At 35.4% G+C, this 19,103-nt stretch overlaps 1 protein-coding gene across 3 annotated transcripts in view; it reads left to right on the top strand.

Annotated features, from left to right (window-relative positions):
• LOC109347637 (myosin-15-like) overlaps positions 1-19,103 on the top strand; it is a 39,690-nt gene that overhangs the window by 4,131 nt on the left and 16,456 nt on the right. For all 3 annotated transcript variants that reach the window (XR_002107628.1, XM_019587581.1, XM_019587582.1), the window contains 23 exons: positions 34-170; positions 744-890; positions 1,013-1,114; positions 1,723-1,780; positions 1,911-2,012; positions 2,571-2,608; positions 2,685-2,811; positions 2,906-3,079; positions 3,244-3,375; positions 4,278-4,387; positions 8,082-8,142; positions 8,261-8,438; positions 8,820-9,025; positions 9,415-9,534; positions 9,626-9,724; positions 10,379-10,600; positions 12,358-12,497; positions 12,717-12,828; positions 13,051-13,098; positions 13,185-13,274; positions 17,394-17,564; positions 17,837-17,989; positions 18,473-18,649. Coding sequence is in view for 2 of the 3 variants with exons in the window: in XM_019587581.1 (XP_019443126.1) it covers positions 34-170; positions 744-890; positions 1,013-1,114; positions 1,723-1,780; positions 1,911-2,012; positions 2,571-2,608; positions 2,685-2,811; positions 2,906-3,079; positions 3,244-3,375; positions 4,278-4,387; positions 8,082-8,142; positions 8,261-8,438; positions 8,820-9,025; positions 9,415-9,534; positions 9,626-9,724; positions 10,379-10,600; positions 12,358-12,497; positions 12,717-12,828; positions 13,051-13,098; positions 13,185-13,274; positions 17,394-17,564; positions 17,837-17,989; positions 18,473-18,649 (2,904 nt within the window). In the remaining variant the exon portion in view is untranslated. The remainder of the gene's footprint in view (positions 1-33; positions 171-743; positions 891-1,012; positions 1,115-1,722; positions 1,781-1,910; positions 2,013-2,570; positions 2,609-2,684; positions 2,812-2,905; positions 3,080-3,243; positions 3,376-4,277; positions 4,388-8,081; positions 8,143-8,260; positions 8,439-8,819; positions 9,026-9,414; positions 9,535-9,625; positions 9,725-10,378; positions 10,601-12,357; positions 12,498-12,716; positions 12,829-13,050; positions 13,099-13,184; positions 13,275-17,393; positions 17,565-17,836; positions 17,990-18,472; positions 18,650-19,103) is intronic.

The raw sequence follows: 19,103 nt of genomic DNA, 5'->3' as shown, positions 1-19,103 counted from the left end.
TTATTGCTATCATTTTTTTCCTATTATTATTAGGAAGCCATATTTCGTGTCTTAGCTGCAATCTTACATCTGGGAAACATTGAATTTTCTCCTGGAAAAGAGCATGACTCGTCAGTAATAAAAGATGAAAAATCAAGATTTCATATGCAGATGGCTGCTAACCTTTTCATGTAAGTTGTTGTTCTGTTTGAAATATTATGTTCTTAAAATGAATTATAACTTTGCTAAATTTCATTTCTCTAGATGGCAACTCAAAAAGCAAATGTATATTTTTGTTAAAAATATTCAGCATTCATTTTTTATGCTGCTCCATTAGTTTCTGACAGTATGGCCATATAGAGTAGTCAGTGTATCCTCCTAAAATATGTCAGGAAAAAGAGGAAATCGGAAAATTTCTACAACAGCAATGCGTAAGTGCTAAGGATGCATACCTATTTGTGCTTTGTCTGGAAACAATTATTGACATTGCAAAGACAACTCTAAAGAACTAGGTTGTTAGACACATCCGAACAAGAGCCCGAGCACCTGAGATTAGAAAAAGTAGCACTTGGTCGCTAGTCCGGTGAGAAATTGAGTTTATCTGTGAACAGGCAGTGCCTATTTCTTTCCTAGTATTGTGGAAATGCCAAAAATACACACTGAGTTGGATTATTGATTGTTTCTATTTCAAGATTTATTGTCTGGCTGTAGTTTTATATAAGCTTCTGTCCTTTGCTGAATTGACTGATTTTTTACTTCATTAGGTGTGATGTAGACCTACTACTAACAACATTGTGCACCCGTTCCATAAAAACCCGGGAAGGAAGTATTGTCAAAGCCCTTGATTGCAATGCTGCTGTTGCTGGTCGGGATGCTTTGGCAAAAACTGTTTATGCTCGTTTATTTGATTGGTATACTCACAGTCGTGCAAAATCAACAAACATATATTTTTTTAATTTTGCATAGCGTATGGTGAGGTTTTTATTTTTTTAAATCTTTTTTAGTATCTGTCATTCTGTCTGTGTTGTATCAGGCTTGTGGACAAGATCAATAGGTCTGTTGGGCAAGATATTAATTCACAGATGCAAATTGGAGTTCTGGATATTTATGGTTTTGAATGCTTCAAGAATAATAGGCAAGTTGCTGTGAATTGCTTCAGTGTTTTAGAATTTCTGAAGTTGTGGTTTTTGTTATATTTGTTATTTTCAATGTTGTGGCCATCTCACTATGTGCTAGACCACCATAGCATCTTTGCAGTTGGCCATTATCCGGGATTGACTATTATGGTAGTAAACAATGCTCAAGCTTTTGTTTAGTATTGTAAAAGTATTAAAACCCAGAAACATAAAGGAAAGGAAATGAGAGAAATGTGTATATTGAATCAGTTTTGATTGATTTACAAAATTGAAGCTAACCCCTTTATATTACAAAGGGAAAGCAATACAAAGAAGAGACTATAGGAGGTGACGTGAACAATAAGTCACCTCCTCTAACTAACTAAACTAGAACTGCCAAAAGCTGTTACAAACAGAAAATCTACACTGTTACAGCATAACGAATTAAGCTAACAGTTAAATGAGTAAGACTTTAAGTCTTATTATCTAATAAGTATCATCCCTTGATTTTTTTCGTTGTATTTCCATTGTTAGATTTTAATTTTTTCGCTGATATACTTTATTTAAAATAGTTATTTTTTTTCAATATGCTTGTGTCTTACAATGCAATGACATTCACTTCCTACAGTTTTGAGCAATTCTGCATCAATTTTGCAAATGAAAAGCTCCAGCAACATTTTAATGAGGTATGCATGTGTCATTATATGTTAATATGCATCCACTAGGTTGATGCCTTGATTTTCTAATTTGGAGTTGTTGATGTCCTTTTCCCTTCCCTCTTTTCTTATTTCTTCTCTTTCATGTAATTTCTCCCAGCATGTATTCAAGATGGAGCAGGAGGAGTACGGAAAAGAAGAAATTAACTGGAGTTACATTGAATTTGTAGACAACCAAGATGTTTTAGATTTGATTGAAAAGGTTTTTAGATATTGTTTTCTTTTTATATTGCTTTTTTTGGTGGGAGTTTTTTATTTCTATTTATCGCCATTCGCATTTAGAATTATACATCTTCATACATGATTCCTTCTTTCATGCATAATGTGTGGTAAGGGGGGAATATACAGGTCTAAGTAATGGTGGCTGATGAGTTGTGGACAAGCTACATTTCTGTCAATATTATTACAGCAGGTTAAATTATTAGAGATACTAAAACTGCACGAGGTCCTGTAGTAGCAAGGCAGCTTCTCAGCAATATATCAAAACCTTTTTGGTCTGATTCTACACTTTTGGTCTTATGTTTGGATGTCTCACAAAATATATCTTTTATTGAATAAATTGTTAAGACTTGCTTACCTGAAAATTAGGATCACATAATCATAATCCTGCCACAGCAAAGTAATGTAATTTCATTTGGAAGTGCAGTGCTGATATATGCATTGTACTGATGTGTTAGTCATTTGCTTTCACTGGGTTTAAGTTTATATTCATGTCTGTAACTTCTGTTTCTTGTGGACTTATTATTGCATTCTTGTGCAGAAACCCATTGGTATTATTGCTCTGTTGGATGAAGCCTGGTACAGTTTGAGTTCTTTAATATTCATTGATATGATTCCAAATTTATCCTGAATCCTGAGTTTGTTGTCCTCGCAGCATGTTTCCGAAATCGACGCATGAATCATTCTCAACCAAATTGTTTCAGCATTTTAGGTCTCACCCTAGGTTGGAAAAGGAAAAGTTTTCACAAACAGATTTTAGCATGTCCCATTATGCTGGAAAGGTGAGTCTGTGCTCCTGTACTTTCTCCTATTTTGGGCATGAAATCTTGTGATGTAATGTTACAGATTTTAAAGAGACCTGCTGTTTTTATGCAGGTTACTTATCATACAGATACCTTCTTATACAAAAACCGTGATTATGTTGTTGTAGAACATTGTAATCTATTATCTCCTTCAAAATGCCCCTTTGTGTCTGGTCTTTTTCCTCTGTTAGCAGAGGAATCATCAAGATCATCGTTCCAGTTTTCTTCTGTGGCCTCTAGATTTAAGGTGTGAAAATTTATATCCTTTTCATATTTTACGTTATGTCGCTAAAATATTTGAACATCAACTTTATGACCATGTTGTACAGGCGGCTAAAGTATTTTATGTTGCTGATGTTTTTTTGGGGTGTGTGTGTGTTCTTGTCTGTGTTTGCTGGATGGGAATCTCAGCAACAACTTCAAGCACTCATGGAGACCCTCAAGTCAACAGAGCCTCATTACATACGATGTGTGAAGCCAAACTCTTTGAATCAACCACAAATGTTCGTGAATGCTAGTGTCATACACCAATTGCGCTGTGGGGTCAGTAGTTTAGATATTCGTACAACCCTTTAATTGGAGTTTTTATCACACAAAACACAGGTTTCTACTATTAGTGAATATTGTGCAATATGGGAAAAACTGAATATCTTGTTTATTCATTGATCAATAGAAAAATAGATAGTAAACAGCATTATATAGAGAATTACAAAGAGAGAAGGAAAGGAAACTAAATCAATTCTAATCAGAAAACCACCTACACAATTCCCTATCACTAAATCCCTTCATTTCAGGGATTACAAGAGTATTCTTATCTATTTTTTATCATAATCTGATTTATTTGATTCTTGTAATCATACCCAATATGTACATTGTGACAAATATAGTTAGTGGCTAGCTTGCAATCTAAGACAACTGTGTTAGTTGGATTTAGTTATCTTTACATCTAGCATGTCAATTAGTAATGGAGCTGTTATAGATTTTTTAAAGTTATAGATGCAGAATTGGGGTTCAGATGTTCTGGAAAATATACTGACAATATTTGTTTTTGGTATTTTCAACATATTATTTTATACAGTTAAGAACCATCATATTTAAAGGAGAGTTTCTTTTTTCATGATCTTAAACATTTTGTTCAATAAAGCTGTCTTTTTGGTGTGCTTTGTTATGCTCTTGGAAATCAAATTGAGTTTGAAGGAGCTTTATTCTTTTGAAATACTCTGTTGATTTTCTTTTCCTCTATTTTGATGTTGTCTATTTGTAATTTCGGAGAAATGATATGATTTCCAACTACATATTTACATGCACACAAAAAGTGTCACCTGGGGTTGATTTAAATGTTCACCCAAATATGTTGGCCATGAGCTACATGCTTGTCTTCTTGGTTTACCTCCTAGTATATTGTACTTTATGAAACAGATTTTTGACATTTCTATTTTATTCAGGGCGTCCTTGAGGCTGTTCGGATAAGTTTGGCAGGTTACCCTACTCGAAGGACTTACTCAGAGTTCATAAATCGCTATGGGGTAATTGCCCTTGAATTTATGGATGGGAGGTGAGTTTACTGTTCTTGTTTGGCTGAAGCCTTTAACTATAGCTGTCAAAAGGATCTATTTTGTTGGTTTTAATGTTTTAAAAGCCAAATTGTCAAATGGTCCCTAAGATATATTAATTCTAATGGTTTCGAGATTGCCATTTCCAACATTCTCACCCAAGCTCGAATGTAAAGATCAAATGCTCCAGGCTTGTTGTAAATTAATGACCTTGAAGATGTCTCCTATTTGATCATTGGGGTTCACTAAAGTTTTAGTCACCTCTAGAAAAAATCTATTCATCGACAAAGTGGCGATTGACCTCTAAATGTTGGATTTAAAGCAATTTGCAATGTTTGTTGATTATCACAAATAATCTTCATAGATCCTATCTCACTAAACTTCAATTCTTAAAGAAGTTATTTTAACAATGAGTTTGCACATAGTAAGAGATTGTTAAGTATTGGGATGTTTGAAATATATTATTATATAAAGTCCCATATTGCCTAATATTAGAATAGAGTAGAATATAAATATTATATATTTGACTCAAGTCTCTTGTTGTAATGTGCACCAGATATAACCACCTAATAGTAACACCCCATGGGCAGGTGAGCCCATGGGTGTGCTAGAGTTTGTAATCCTTATTCTCTAATAATATCTTGGTAGCTGCTCAACGCTCCCGGGGACGTAGGCACAATTAGCCGAACCCCGTTAACAAATTCTCTTGTTTCTTCTCTTCTCTTTATTCTATGCGTTTATTTGATTGCTTGTAGCCAACGCTACGCAACGATCGCTTCCGCTGCACCAACAATTGGTATCAAAGCCAATTGGTAGATGACTCTTGACCCAGACGCCAAATTATGACAAAGGAGGGTGAAGAACGTGTTAGCTGGACAAAGTCTGTCAAAGGTACTGCATGAGGATAAATCAGATGAGTTGAAGGAGAAGGACATATGGCGTAACTATGGTGTGGGCGATATATGTTGATCCAGAACCCCAGAAGTTCATGTACTGGGTTAGAATCAAGGTGAAGATAGGGACTCATGTGTTGAGTTTGACTCAGAGACAGATGGTGACAATATCTCTCTAAATGTTGAGAGAATATTCTCATTTGAGATGAGAAGTGGAATATCCTAATGGCGTGTCTGAGACATCACAGTGAAGGATGTTAATTGTTAACAGATCCACAAAAGCACAGAGACGCTGACTGACTTTGATGTATGGTGTAACATGGGCATTAGCTTTGATGCAAGTTGTAATACGAGCATTAGTAGAGATACAGGGGTGTGACATAGGCGTTGGCTTGGATCAAGGATGTGACACAAATATTAGTTAGCATTGACGCAAGGTTTGTGTTGTGAGTATACTCCTTATGGTGGAGTATGATAGTTCTTTTGAACAAGGATTGTCGGAGTAGACAATGGTGGTAGGGGTTGAAGCTTTCTAAGGAAGCTCCAAGGTTCAATTTGACTGAGTATTGAAGAGGACGATTGTTGGTGAGCTTTTGTGTAGAGGTTCTAATATATCGAAAGACTTCCTTACAATAGGTGGCTAGGTGGCGTGTTCCATTTGATGGCGATACGGGAAGCTACTACAAGTTTGGAGAGCTAGGCTCTTGGTAACATCGTCAAAGATACTAAGAAGGTCTATGTTGTAGGGGAGCAGTTAAGAGAATTAGACATTGAACAAGGTGGAGTCATATATTCGCTAAGGTGAAGATTCTTGTGTAGATTTTCTAAGGAGCGAGATATTTGTCTATTTCAATCAAGGTGGAAATTGTTGGGGATGTTTGAAATATATTATTATGAAGTCCCACATTGCGTAGTATTAGAATATAGTAGAATATCAATGTTATATATTTGACTCAAGTCCCTTGTAATGTGCATCAGATATAAGCACCTAATAGAAACACCCCATGGGCAGGTGGGTCCATGAGTGTGCTAGGGTTTGTAATTCTTATTCTCTAATAATATTTTGGTAGTCGCTCAGCGTTCCTGGGGACGTAGGTACAATTGGCCGAACCCCGTTAACAAATTCTCTTGTTTATTCTCTTCTGTTTATTCTATGCCTTTATTTGATTGCTTGTGGCCAACGTTGCGCAACGATCACTTCCACTGCACCAACATTAAGGTTCAATCTCAAAACCAATTAGTAATTAGAGAAGTAGCCCAACACATATTTAAACCACACCTGAGACAATGAGAGAAGTGATGTGAGACCTACTTTCCAACATTCCCTTTCATAGAAGTCTGCTAGATTAGGCTGAGTTATCTTTGACTTAAGACGAAAGGGCATCTTTTGGCTCATGTCAATCAAAGAGAAGTTAAGCTTTGGCTTTGATACCATTTTAAGGTTTCATCTCAATACCAATTGACAATGAGAGGAGTACCTCAGTATGTATTTATATCACACTCGAGACAATGAGGTAGACAATATGAGACTTACTTACCAACATGTATTTGAAGGAGCAGCTTCTTCGGGATAAAATTAGGGCATTAGGTACTTGGCTTCTACTTGGTGTAAAGCCCATGGCCTTAAGGAATTTCTTATATTGTTTGAGAGATTTGACATTCTCTTCATTGATATTTTAACCTTTGTAGTCATTTTTATTTTTGTAAGAAGGAGCTCTATTGTCCTAACTCTCTTTAATATTCTTTTCAGAATATCACATTTCTTCTTTTATCGATGTATTTTGGTGCAATAACAATATATTATTTTATTATTAATGGAATTTTAAACTTGAGCGATTCAGTATCCACACTGCCCTTGTCCTCAATTTTGAGCAAGAGAAATGGGACTCTTTGAACCACTTTCGTAAGGCACTAGTTTTCTGGTTTAGTCAATTAGTTCTAAGTGGGTGTTATAGCTGGTTAGTTAACTATTTTAGGAAAAAAAATAGCTATTAATAATTACTGTACCAGATCATATTTATCAAAAAATTACTGTACCTGATCATGGGCCGGTTTCCCTGTGAAAGAAGGCATTATGGAAATGAGTAACAATCAGGTCAACTGACATGAGGGGATTGGAGGCAGGGCATTGGGCAATCATGAGAGGAATAATGGGGGAATGATAAAATGGGAGAGCTGGAACATGAAGCAGGCATCTGAAAAATTGTTTGAAGAGTTTGCACTAGGTCTAGTTGTTTGAAGAGTTTGCACTAGGTCTAGTTATCCTAGGATGATTCACCAGGTCTAGTTGTCATTCCTATTTTTCTGTTTTACAGTGGGTGAGGGATCTTTACTTTTATGCATAATTTACTGGTTTATTGATAGTTGTTTTGCTGTTTTAGGGTTTAACATAGGAACTTCTATTGTAAGGATCTCAGCTTCAATTTACTAGTGGAATATTAGTTACTACCTTTCCATTTCTATCAAATATAGTTGAACCCAACAATTCATTCCAGTTATAAAATGTTGCTCAGGATAACTGAAACTTTGTTGGCGTTTATAATTAGCTGAAAGAAAAGAGAAAGAAAAAGCAAGTGGGTTGTACATCTGGTGCTTATTTGGACATTATTATTTATCATCATTCAGCATAGGAAAAGTCATTGTTGCATTGTCTTATCAATGTTTTTCTTTTTAATATACATGTATATCTATAAATATATTTTATTTTTTAAATTAATATTGTGCAACAATACAAGCTTCTTATTTAATCAAAAAGTGCCCAGTGTTCTTACTACTCATCTGTTTTTATTTATTTATTTAATAGTCATGATGATAAAGGTGCAACTGAGAAAATTTTGCGAAAGCTCAAGCTTGAGAATTTTCAGGTTTGTTTCTTAGCAACTCTGCATGCTTTTTGTTTGTTCATAAGCAAGCTTGGGATGTAAAAGCATAAGTGTCTTTATAATGGTTGTATTTTCTGGTTTGCCTTCTGTTCTTATTCAGTTGGGTAGGAGCAAAGTATTCCTCCGGGCTGGTCAAATTGGCATTTTAGACTCCAAACGTGCTGAAATTTTGGACTATGCTGCAAAGCGTATTCAGCACTGCCTGAGGACATTTGTTGCACGCAGATATTTCATCTCAGTTAAAGCAGCAGCAGTTTCTCTACAGACATGCTGTAGGGGTTAGTATTCTTCTGCCACGTTTACAACGGTCTACTGTATTGGAGAAATAGTTTGTTTTACTACCGGTAGTAAAATGTTTAACTGTCAGTAACAACCGAAAGAATCTACATATTGTGGGAAAATAGTTCTGAATTTGGTTTTGATTAATATAGGATGGGTTAAACTGAACTGTCCAATTTCCATAATGATATGAGCAGATACATACCAATCCATAACTTAATTCATGCCACGACTCTTGATGGATTTGTGCTTCATTGGTTGGCTACCTGTTTAGAACCTAGTCAACTCATTCAAACTTGTTATTCTAAGCTCATCACTTATAGGGATCACCAGTTCTGTAATTACATTGCCATGGTCCTGATCTATTTTTATAATTGTAGGGTGCATTGCCAGAAAGATGTATGCTGCTATACGGGAGACAGCAGCAACTATCTCCATTCAGAAATATATTCGTATGTGGCTAATGAGGCAGGCTTACTTAAAACTATATTCTCCTACTATTATTATACAATCCCATGTTCGTGGTTTCACGGCTCGCCAAAGATTATTGCATGGAAGAGAACATAAAGCTGCTACATTTATCCAGGTAATTTTACCAAGTGATGGGTTTTGTGTGCCCTTGGACTTTTAAAATGTCAAAACCACATAACCTTTGTCTTCACCATTTTTTATAGAGTTGATTTCATTTTTTATTTGCTATCTTGATTATAAATAATAATATTATTGTGTCAATAATTTTAAATCCTTTTGCGTATGTACTTAATGTTGATTGATTGTATGAAACATCATAGAAGTCTATCTGATTTTAAAGTTTCATCTCTTATAGATTTGTTTTTAAGGTGACACAATTCATTATTTGCTTGTTTCATTTGTTGTTGTATTTGCCTTCAATTGTTTGTGATTTGTTTCAGGTCACTTGTGCAAGATGGAAACTATTATATTATTTTATTAATCATATGTAACATTATATTACAGGCCTGTTGGAGGATGTCCCAGGTTAGATCATCCTTCCACCAATATCAAGCTTCAATTGTGGCAGTCCAATGCCTTTGGCGGTGTAGGCAAGCAAGAAGAGAGCTTCGTAGACGTAAACAAGTAAGGTTTTTTCCTTTAGGGGAGGGGGAAGATCCAATGTAGCAAAATTTGTTCTTACCATCTTAAATATTTTTTTATTTACCTTTATTAGGAGGCTAATGAATCTGGTGCCCTACGTTTAGCTAAGAGTAAACTTGAGAGGCAATTGGAAGAGCTCACTTGGCGTTTGCAACTTGAAAAGAAAATAAGGGTATTGCTTCCTGAAAAATTGATGTTATGGATAGGATGTGTACTTGTGTATTTGAAACCTTGTTTATGGAATCATTCTTTGTGCATCAAATGTGTTTTGATAACCTTTTGTTTCTGCTTCAGTCATTGTCTTTTTCTATTTTTGTTTTGGGACTCATGATTTAAATAACCGGTGATTTGAGGTTTTTCTAATATATAAAACCATTGTATGTTCACCTAAGAACCTAAGCTTTTGGTAGAGATGGCTCATGACATTATAAAAGCCTCTACGACCAAAGTAGTTTAGGCTACAAAGCTTGTTGCTCCCTTGTAATTAATGTTCAGTTTCTGCACAAGGAAAGGCGGGGTGGTGAATTATTCATGCTTCAAGCCCAAAGGGATCTTACATGAAAGGGTGTGTTAGGTATATAAAACCATTCATAAGCGATCACCTAACAAGCATGTTTTTTGTTACATATTGTTGGTTTCTTTTTCCAAGTTATTCATTACCTAATTAATTTACTCTGAAATTTGGACCTCAGATTCAACCTGTCAATCAGTTTATTATCTAGGCGGGTGGAGGCCTTTAGGACACTTTATAGCTTGATTTTATTAAAGAAATTTTATAAATGCTGGCTAGATATATAGCACTTATGTACTCTTCACTGTTATGCAGGTTTCTAATGAAGAGTCTAAGCAAGCAGAGATTTCCAGACTTCAAAAGGTGTTAGAAGCTCTGAATGTGGAATTAGATATGGCTAAATTGGCAACAACCAATGAGTGCAACAAGAATGCAGTTCTACAAAATCAATTGGAATCATCAGTAAAGCAAAAAATTGCTTTAGAAAGAGAGTTAGTTGCAAGGGAGGAAGTTCAAAAGGAAAATGCTTTGCTAAAGGTACTTCATTAATGTTGAATGGTTCTGTTTCAATGAATTTGTTTCGATGCGGTGACTGATAAATTTCAGTTATTTGACTATAGTCAGTTAGCTGGATATTGGATATTGCCATTGTGGTATAGATTATAGAGTTGAGAGAATTACTGTACAAGCGATGTTAGACTGCTGTTCGGTGATGATGAAGTCATGAGTCCAAATCCTGCAAACAATTCTTCTGCTTGCAGGGATCAGACTATGTACATCTACCCTTTCCAAACAACACTAGGTGGAAGCCTTGTACACCTGACTGCCCTTTTTGAGTCAGTTTTTAATTTGCAAACCATTAACATGGTTGCATATGAGATACATGATAGATTAATGACGTTTATAATATATACTGTTAAGAGCAAGCTTCATACTAAGTTGTGGATAACGTCATTGGTGGCCCTATTGGAAAGCTGGATTTAAATGGCTAACGGAACGAAGAAACTTGTGAGACAGATCGCATAATATCTAGGCACTCTCAAGATTCAAGAAAAATGTTAGAACATTGGTTGTGGATGGATTACAGGCAAACTGGATGCAAATATTTGAGTTTTCTTATTGGAGCTAGAAAAAGTAGCATGGAATAGGCTGGATAATTAGAAATCTTTCACTTCATTCTTAAGGATAAGTAGCATTGCTTTGGATATGGATGAAGTTTATGGGTATTCCTTGACTGTTTCAGTTTTTCTTAAAATATTAGGGAAAGTTAGTAGCGTTGTACTCGCTAGATGCTAGTACATTTTTTAAGCACACAATGACTTTTCCATGGTTCAGGAGATATCTACTTTCTTTTACTTAATCCTATACATGATTTTTTAGCCTTGTATTTATCTTCTTTCCCTATTATCATTTTCCTTTTATTTTTCGTGGGTTTTGTGATTGACTAGTTATTATTGGTTTTTCTGGTAAGGGATAACTGCAACAAGCTAGTTATTTTTCGTTTTTGGTTTTGATTGGAGAAAAAAGACGGGGTTAGTGGGAGAGGCATTGCCATTGAAGTTGGAATTGACCACATTTTTTTAAAAGGTGATTGAGTGACTGCCAAAATGCTGGATAAAATTGTGACTTCAAACAAATATGGAGCAAAGATTGAGAATGCTGCCTTGGATGAATGGACACACTAGACACAATAGGATTAGAAATAAATGTATTAGTGAGAAAGTTGGGGTAAATTCTATTGTAGAAAAAATGTTAGAGCCTCACCTTAAGTGATTTGGGAATACGCAGATGGGATCAATAGAGGGTCTCATTAAGGAGAGTAGATCAAATAATGCTTTAATCAAATTTATAGTCGCAAAGGGAGACCAAGAAAAACCATATGCTATAAAGTTAGGAAGAATTTAGAGATCAATGTTTTGTCAATGGATATAATTTATGATAGAACATTATGACATCATTTGATCCATACAAACTGACCTAACTTTGTGGTAATAAGGCTGTGTTGTTTGTAATACAGTGCCAGTCTTATCATGAACTAATGAATTTATACCCCCAGGAAACATTGTTTACACCCCCTGGGAACCATCCGGTACTGTTATAAGTGATTAGCAAATATAATTTTTTCTTCTTCTCCAAAAGCATATTTTGTGTTTTAATACTGTTTTTGCTATATTGCATTAGGAGAAAGTTAATGTATGGAGAAGTATCATCTTTCACTATGTTATTTCCTGTTTGCTTGTTTTCTCTTCTGAATGTAGTTTCTTTGTACTCCTTCCTTGTCTTCTTTTTGTTAGGGTTCTTTGGATGCCTTTGAAAAGAAGCATGCAGCGTTGGAGCTTGAGCTTACGAATGCTCAGAAAGGCCACAATGAGACCACTGAGAAATTAAGAGAGTTTGAGCAGAAGTGTTCTCAACTTGAGCGAAATGTGATAAGGTGCATTTTCTTTTCTTACTGTTTTTCCCTTCTACCGATTGATATAGTTATTGAGTGATGTTACACATATTCCTATTACTCTTCTGTTTCTTATTTGTGCTCTGTTAAAGTTTGAGCTTTGGTCTAAATTTTGGTGACTTTTATGGTGCTTTACTTAAAAAGCTAACTTTTTTTTTGTTTTTGGAATTTCTCTTTTTTTTCTTCTGCTACTTCACGTAGTCTTGAGGGAAAGGTGTTGAGTTTAGAGGATGAAAATCATGCACTTGGTCAGAAAGCCTTCAGTACTCCTCCTAAGAGTAGCCGTACAGGTCTTGCCAAGTCATGTTCAGAAGTAAGCCCCATATTCATATATGCATTCACAACAATATATGTTAATACATAATCTGGTATGCTTTGCTCATTATTCATTTGTTATAAAAAATAATCCTATTTAATTTGACATTCATTTTGTAATTAGAATATTTCCAGTTCTCAGACAGAAAATCTGTTAAATAGTTGTCTAGGGTGTGTTATACTGACATTATTAGCTAACTCACTTTCCTTTGTACAACAGAAGCACTCAAGTGCAATAGCCTCCTGCACTGAGAGAAAGCCCTCATTCGTAAGCTACTATTTTATTGTCTTCCTTTATTTAGGTTAGAAAATTTAATTATCTTTATTATCGTTTTATGCTCTGACTTGATGCAGGAGTCTCCCACACCTACAAAACATATTCCCCCCTTTGCACTAGGCATGTCTAAGTCTCATCGATCTAAGTTAACCACAGAGAGGAATCAGGTAGATCTCTTGTTTCACTTCTATCTTAGATTCTGCACAACTAAAGCTTTCAGAATATAAGAAAATGTGGCTACCACAAAATTTCTGAATGCGCTAGATTGAATTCTCCATTCTGCTGAGTGCTCTATTTATTTATATCAGAATTACAAAGAAATAAATGTTGGATGCAATTTAAAAGAGTAATTAATCTAACATTATTCCCTATGATGCAGTGCATCTGAGTTGTATTCTTTGTACAATGAACCTATATTACTAGGAAACTGGAGAAATTAATTCTTATTATGATCCCAACACTCCCCCTCAAGTTGATTACTTGGTGAATAGGTAATCACTATTCCCAACTTGGATACAATTCTTTCCTTAGTCAAATTGTTCAATCCTTTAGTTAGAATATCAACAAGTTGTTCTTTTGACCATACGTAAGGAGTACAAATCAAACCATAATCGAGTTTTTCATTGATAAAGTGTCTATCTACCTCTATATGTTTAGTTGGATAATGTTGAACAAGATTATGTGCAATGTTGATTGCAGATTTATTATGGCAATAAAGGTTGAGCTTGGCGTAACGGTAATGTTGCTGCTTAGTGACGAGAAGGTCACAAGTTCAAGTCCGGAAAATAGGCTCTGTTTGCAGGGGTAGGGCTGTGTGCATGTACCCTCCCCAAACCCCACTAAATAGAAGTCTCATGCATTGAGCCGCCCTTTAGCTTCATAGGTCCTTCCCACTTAATCTTCATTTCTTGTAGGAGAATTTTGAGCCATAATAAGTCAAATGCCTTGTGCCATAGCACTAAATTTGCCTTCAACAATAGAACATGCAACCACTCTCCAAGTCACTAGATTTTCCCCGATGAATATACAATACCTAATAGTGTATCTCCTATTAGTAATTGACCCGACATAGTCCGCATTAGTATATGCCTCAAGAGTCATACTCATGGTAGCCAAAATTGCGATCTTACTCGTGAGATTGCACGATCTTACGATCCTTCACCTCCAACTCATGCTTGATCTCAGTCTTGGGTGCGCCTCCATGGGATCGGGTGAGATCGTCATGTAGGTGCGTAAAACCGGTGGAGTCGACGAGCCCACCAATCCCTAAATCTCTATCACAGCTTCACTTCCCCTCTCTCATTCTCTGCTTCATGTCCTCACTCTCAATCGAATAGAGAAGAAAGTTCAAATTGATCACATAGCCGCCATTGGAAGGGTAGAGAAGAAAGCTAACCGGGTCATATGCGACCCGATTTGTTGAAACCCTAAAGTTTTATTTATTTATTTATCAAAAATGGATTTGATGGGCCTTTATTCCAGTCTTTTAAGCCCAATTTCTTTATTAGCCCCATAAACTTATTAAAATGTGACTAGTGGCTGTGAAACCCTATTTTTTAGTTGGAACATGTGGAGTTGTATTATTTTGCTATCATGACCTAGGGGGCATGACCTATGAAATATTATTATATCTATGACTCTTATAACTTGAATATATATTACTTCATAATTTATATTATTGTACTTCATAATTTATATAATTGTACTTCATAATTTATATAATATTACTTGATAATTGATATAATTTTTTTTAATTTTATGATTATCTTTAGTATTATGACTTATGACTTATGACTATATATATGAATTTTTATGAATATATATGTGAGTATAATATATATGTGTGAATTTCTATGCATATATATATACTAATAAGTAGGATCTTATGAGTCATGTTACAATTCTACGTTTATGATCTTTGATTCTCCTCCTGATCCTAAGTAGAATCTCGATTTTAACTACCATCACTTGGTTCAAGACCAAATTTATTGGTTGGACTCTTGGAATTGAGTTGGACTCTTGGAATTGAGTTTGACTCTTGGCCTTTAGCCTTCTTCTAAACACGTAACCTTTCTTCCTACAAGACCATATTTATTGGTTGTAAGAGGTTTTCATCATTTGTTGAATAAGGTTTAGTTTAGTCTCAACATCAGGGGTAGATTGAAGCTCATTTGTGTCAACTCAAGGCTCTGAAAAATAGGAGTTTCTGAATGAATTTCTAAAATCTCCTTATCTTCCCCAAGACTCTCCCCCTAATATAAGGTTAGAGGAAATAGGCTTGCTCTTCATGAAAGATGACAGCTTGTGACACGAGAATTTTTTGTTGAGGGTAGTAATACTTATATCTTTTCATAGTGGATGGGTACCCAACAAATGAAACACTTTAGAGGTCTAGGATCAAGTTTACCTCTTTCTTGACTATGAAATGGACAAATGAAACACACCCGAGACCCTTGATTTACAATCTTTCTCCTCAATGGAACTAAAGACGTGAAGAGCAAATCTACATATCATAGAGAAGAAACATCAAACCACCATGTTTGGGTGTATGGATATTAGCTTGGAACTACATTTAGTATGCATGCATGATTAGTTATGTCGAGGGACAATTAAGTGAATTTTTAAGAGAGAAACTAATTGAAGGATGTGAGGGAGAGAGGAAAGTGGTGGAACTGATGGGTTGTATATGTTTAGGGTTTTGTATTCTCTCTCGTTGTTGTGCTATTTAGACTACCAAGTAATTAGATTGGGACCATGAAAGAAATAGGCACCCGAAATAAGTTTTCTATTATTTGAATCAAAGGCCCAATTAGAATCACAGAAGGTTGTGATAGGTCAGGAAATAGAAGCTAAAACAAGCTTTAGATGAAGACCACAAATATCTTTTTCTTGTAGGTATTTAAGAATCCTTTTAAGACTAGTCCACTGATCTTGAAGTGGTTGACATAGGAATCGACAAACATTTTTTATACTAAAGCCAAAATATGGCCTTATAATTGTGGTGTATTGTTGAACACCCACAACAGATCTATAGAGTAAGATCTTCAAAAATTGTATTGCCATGTCTAGTTAACTGAAAGGTAATTGCCATAGGAGCAATAAGTTTAGCAGAAGTCACGAGTCCTTTCAAGCATATCCCTAACATACTTTGATTCATTTAGGAGAAGAGAACCATTAGCCAAATGTTTTACCTAAATGCCTAGGGAATAGTCCAGCTTGCCAAGTTGCTTGAGCGAAAAGGTAGTACTGAGGCTAGAAATGAGTTGGTGCACATGATTAGGGGAGGAACCAATGACATTACTATCATCTACACACACATAAAGTTTGTAGGTTGAAGATGTCAAGATCAGTGAATTAGAAGAGAATAGTTACACAAGGTAGAAGATGGGTGAACATAAAGTTTGTAGTATACACAAATTGCATTCTGAAGCGTGTAGACCAAGTTTTTGGGAGGATGTTGAAATCCAGTAGGCCGATTCATGTAGACCTCCTCATCTAAAAAGCTATTGTGAAAAGCATTGTTGATTTCCAATTGCTCATGTGGCAATTTGAATGTTATTGCTAAGATTAACAAAATCCTAACAGTGATATGTTTGAACATGGTAGAAAGGTCTATTGATATTCTCCACTATGTTTCTGATGAAATCCCTTAGCCACCATTCTTGTTTTATATCTTTCAATAGAACCATGGGGAACTTATTTGATTCTGAAAACCCACTTACATCCTAGAGCTTGTTTATGAGGCGAAATGGAGACCAAAGACCAAGTCCATAAAGCAATTAATAAATCAAATTCTTCTTGCATGGCTTGTTTCCAGACAATGTCAACATGGGTAACCTTGGATTGATTGGTTCTACGTGAGCACTCTAGGATGAATTTGTTTAAAAATACCTAATTTGGACTTCGGGGAGAAGTTGGCATAAAACTCTATTTTACCCTTGCTCTTACTCTTTTATCCAGACTTTTCTTCTTTTAGTTTGTTTTTTCTTTCTTGTTCTGGTTCGATATTCTCCTTCCTCGCTCAAAGCTATTGCAGAGACCACCTCTTTTCTTGGTCCTTTGTCACTAAATCTATCTCTGTAAGGCACCGTATTCTTCTTCTACAACTGAGGGGGTATTGTGGGTCATAATTGCCATACCTAAGTGCAAAACAAGGATGTGAAGTTTTTATTAACTTCAGATTCTACTAAACTAAATACACTCATCAGATTTTAGGATTGCCTGTATCTTTTCATTTTGCCTCATAAATGTGCACTGTCGGCTAATAGATATCATATATTTTGCAGGATAACTATGAATTCCTCTCTAGGTGTATCAAAGAAAACTTGGGATTCAAAAACGGCAAACCTCTGGCAGCTCGTATAATATACAAAAGTCTTCTTCATTGGCATGCTTTTGAATCTGAGCGCACAACCATTTTTGATTACATAATTGAAGGCATAAATGATATTCTAAAGGTAAATGGTATGCCATGCTTTTTTAAATTCCATTTTATCCCTTTTATTCCAAAGTCTTAGAAACCAATGCTTTATCAATGAATATGCTTTATGTTATAAAATTATGGTGTCATTCGATACATGTAACCATCCCACGTAGTGTGATTAAAGTTTGGTTGTTGTTGCTGCTTGTATTGTATTTAGAATTGAGATTTATTAAAGTTTGGTTGTTGTTGACTTGTTGCTCCTTTAATCTGTTATGAGATTTATTTGTTGGGGTGGATCTGCTTCAGGTTAGGGATGATGGCTTTGTCTTGCCTTATTGGCTGTCCAATACCTCTGTGCTTCTATGCCTTTTACAGCGGAACATACGTTCAAATGGCTTTTTAACTACGGCTACTCAACGTCATACTGGATCTTCTGGCTTTACCAGCCGGACAGGGCAAGTAAGTTATCATGTTCAACACTTGAACTATGGCATCAAATGCAATGTGTGTGTGCGTGAAAGTTTGTTGCTTTCACAATGTAAGCATTTTTTCTGTGACTGAGGGTGTTTTAGATTGTTTCAAATCTATAGAAAACAATAAACGGAATTTTTTGGTTAAGTGCATTCTCGGGTGAAGCTTATTATTGGGGATGTAAGTAGAAACATAATTAAATAAAAGAGTGCAGATCATAATGTCCTGCTGCCATTTATAAGAAACAGTCTCAGAATGAATAAAACAAGCCAAGGATTTACGAGAGACACTACATAAACTTCTGCGAGTAGGGAAATATTGAAACAATGAGAATCATATTTGAGCTGAAACTACACAACCTTTACTAGAGAGCCCTGTACTAATAGAACTCAGGTTATTATAGACTCATATGTTCATCTACCTCTATTGTGTCTTCCTCCTTGTTGATTGAACTTTTGATGGTATTTCCAGGGACTTAAATCTCCATTGAAGTCTCTTGGATACGATGATGGTATGTCACATGTGGAGGCGAGATATCCAGCTATACTTTTTAAGCAACAACTCACTGCTTGTGTAGAGAAGATTTTTGGCTTTATACGTGACAACTTGAAAAATGAACTTTCTCCACTTCTGGGATCATGTATTCAGGTGACACTTCATTCTTTTGGATGGTTTTTGCAGATGTTATTTGTGACTAAAGTACCATGTCAATTTATAGATCATTGCGCCTCTGTTCTTGACTCCAGTATAATGTCATAGGTCAATAAGTATGCTTAGGGAAGATCTATCCTAAAGTGAATCAGTGTTTTAAATGGAGTATGTAAACATTTCCCTACAAAAAGACAATTTGTTAGAACTGGTATCAAATCAGAATGTGGAAACAAAAAATAGAAGAAGAATAGATGCAAGATCAATGTGATCTTGATCCGTAAATTGTGTTATTGCTGAAAATGTGTATACAATGATGAAGAACTCCTTCCACAAGAGAGTAACTTCCCTAACTGATTTCCTAAATCAGTTCCTAATTACAACTTCTCCAAAAACTACTGTTACAAGCTTTCCCTCTATTTATACAACTAATACACTAATCTAACTAACTAGT

The sequence above is a fragment of the Lupinus angustifolius genome, chromosome LG05, assembly GCF_001865875.1.
Source record: "Lupinus angustifolius cultivar Tanjil chromosome LG05, LupAngTanjil_v1.0, whole genome shotgun sequence".
Lineage (NCBI taxonomy): Eukaryota > Viridiplantae > Streptophyta > Magnoliopsida > Fabales > Fabaceae > Lupinus > Lupinus angustifolius.
Note: the sequence above shows the minus strand (reverse complement) of the source record. Positions and strands in the feature narration are given on the sequence as shown.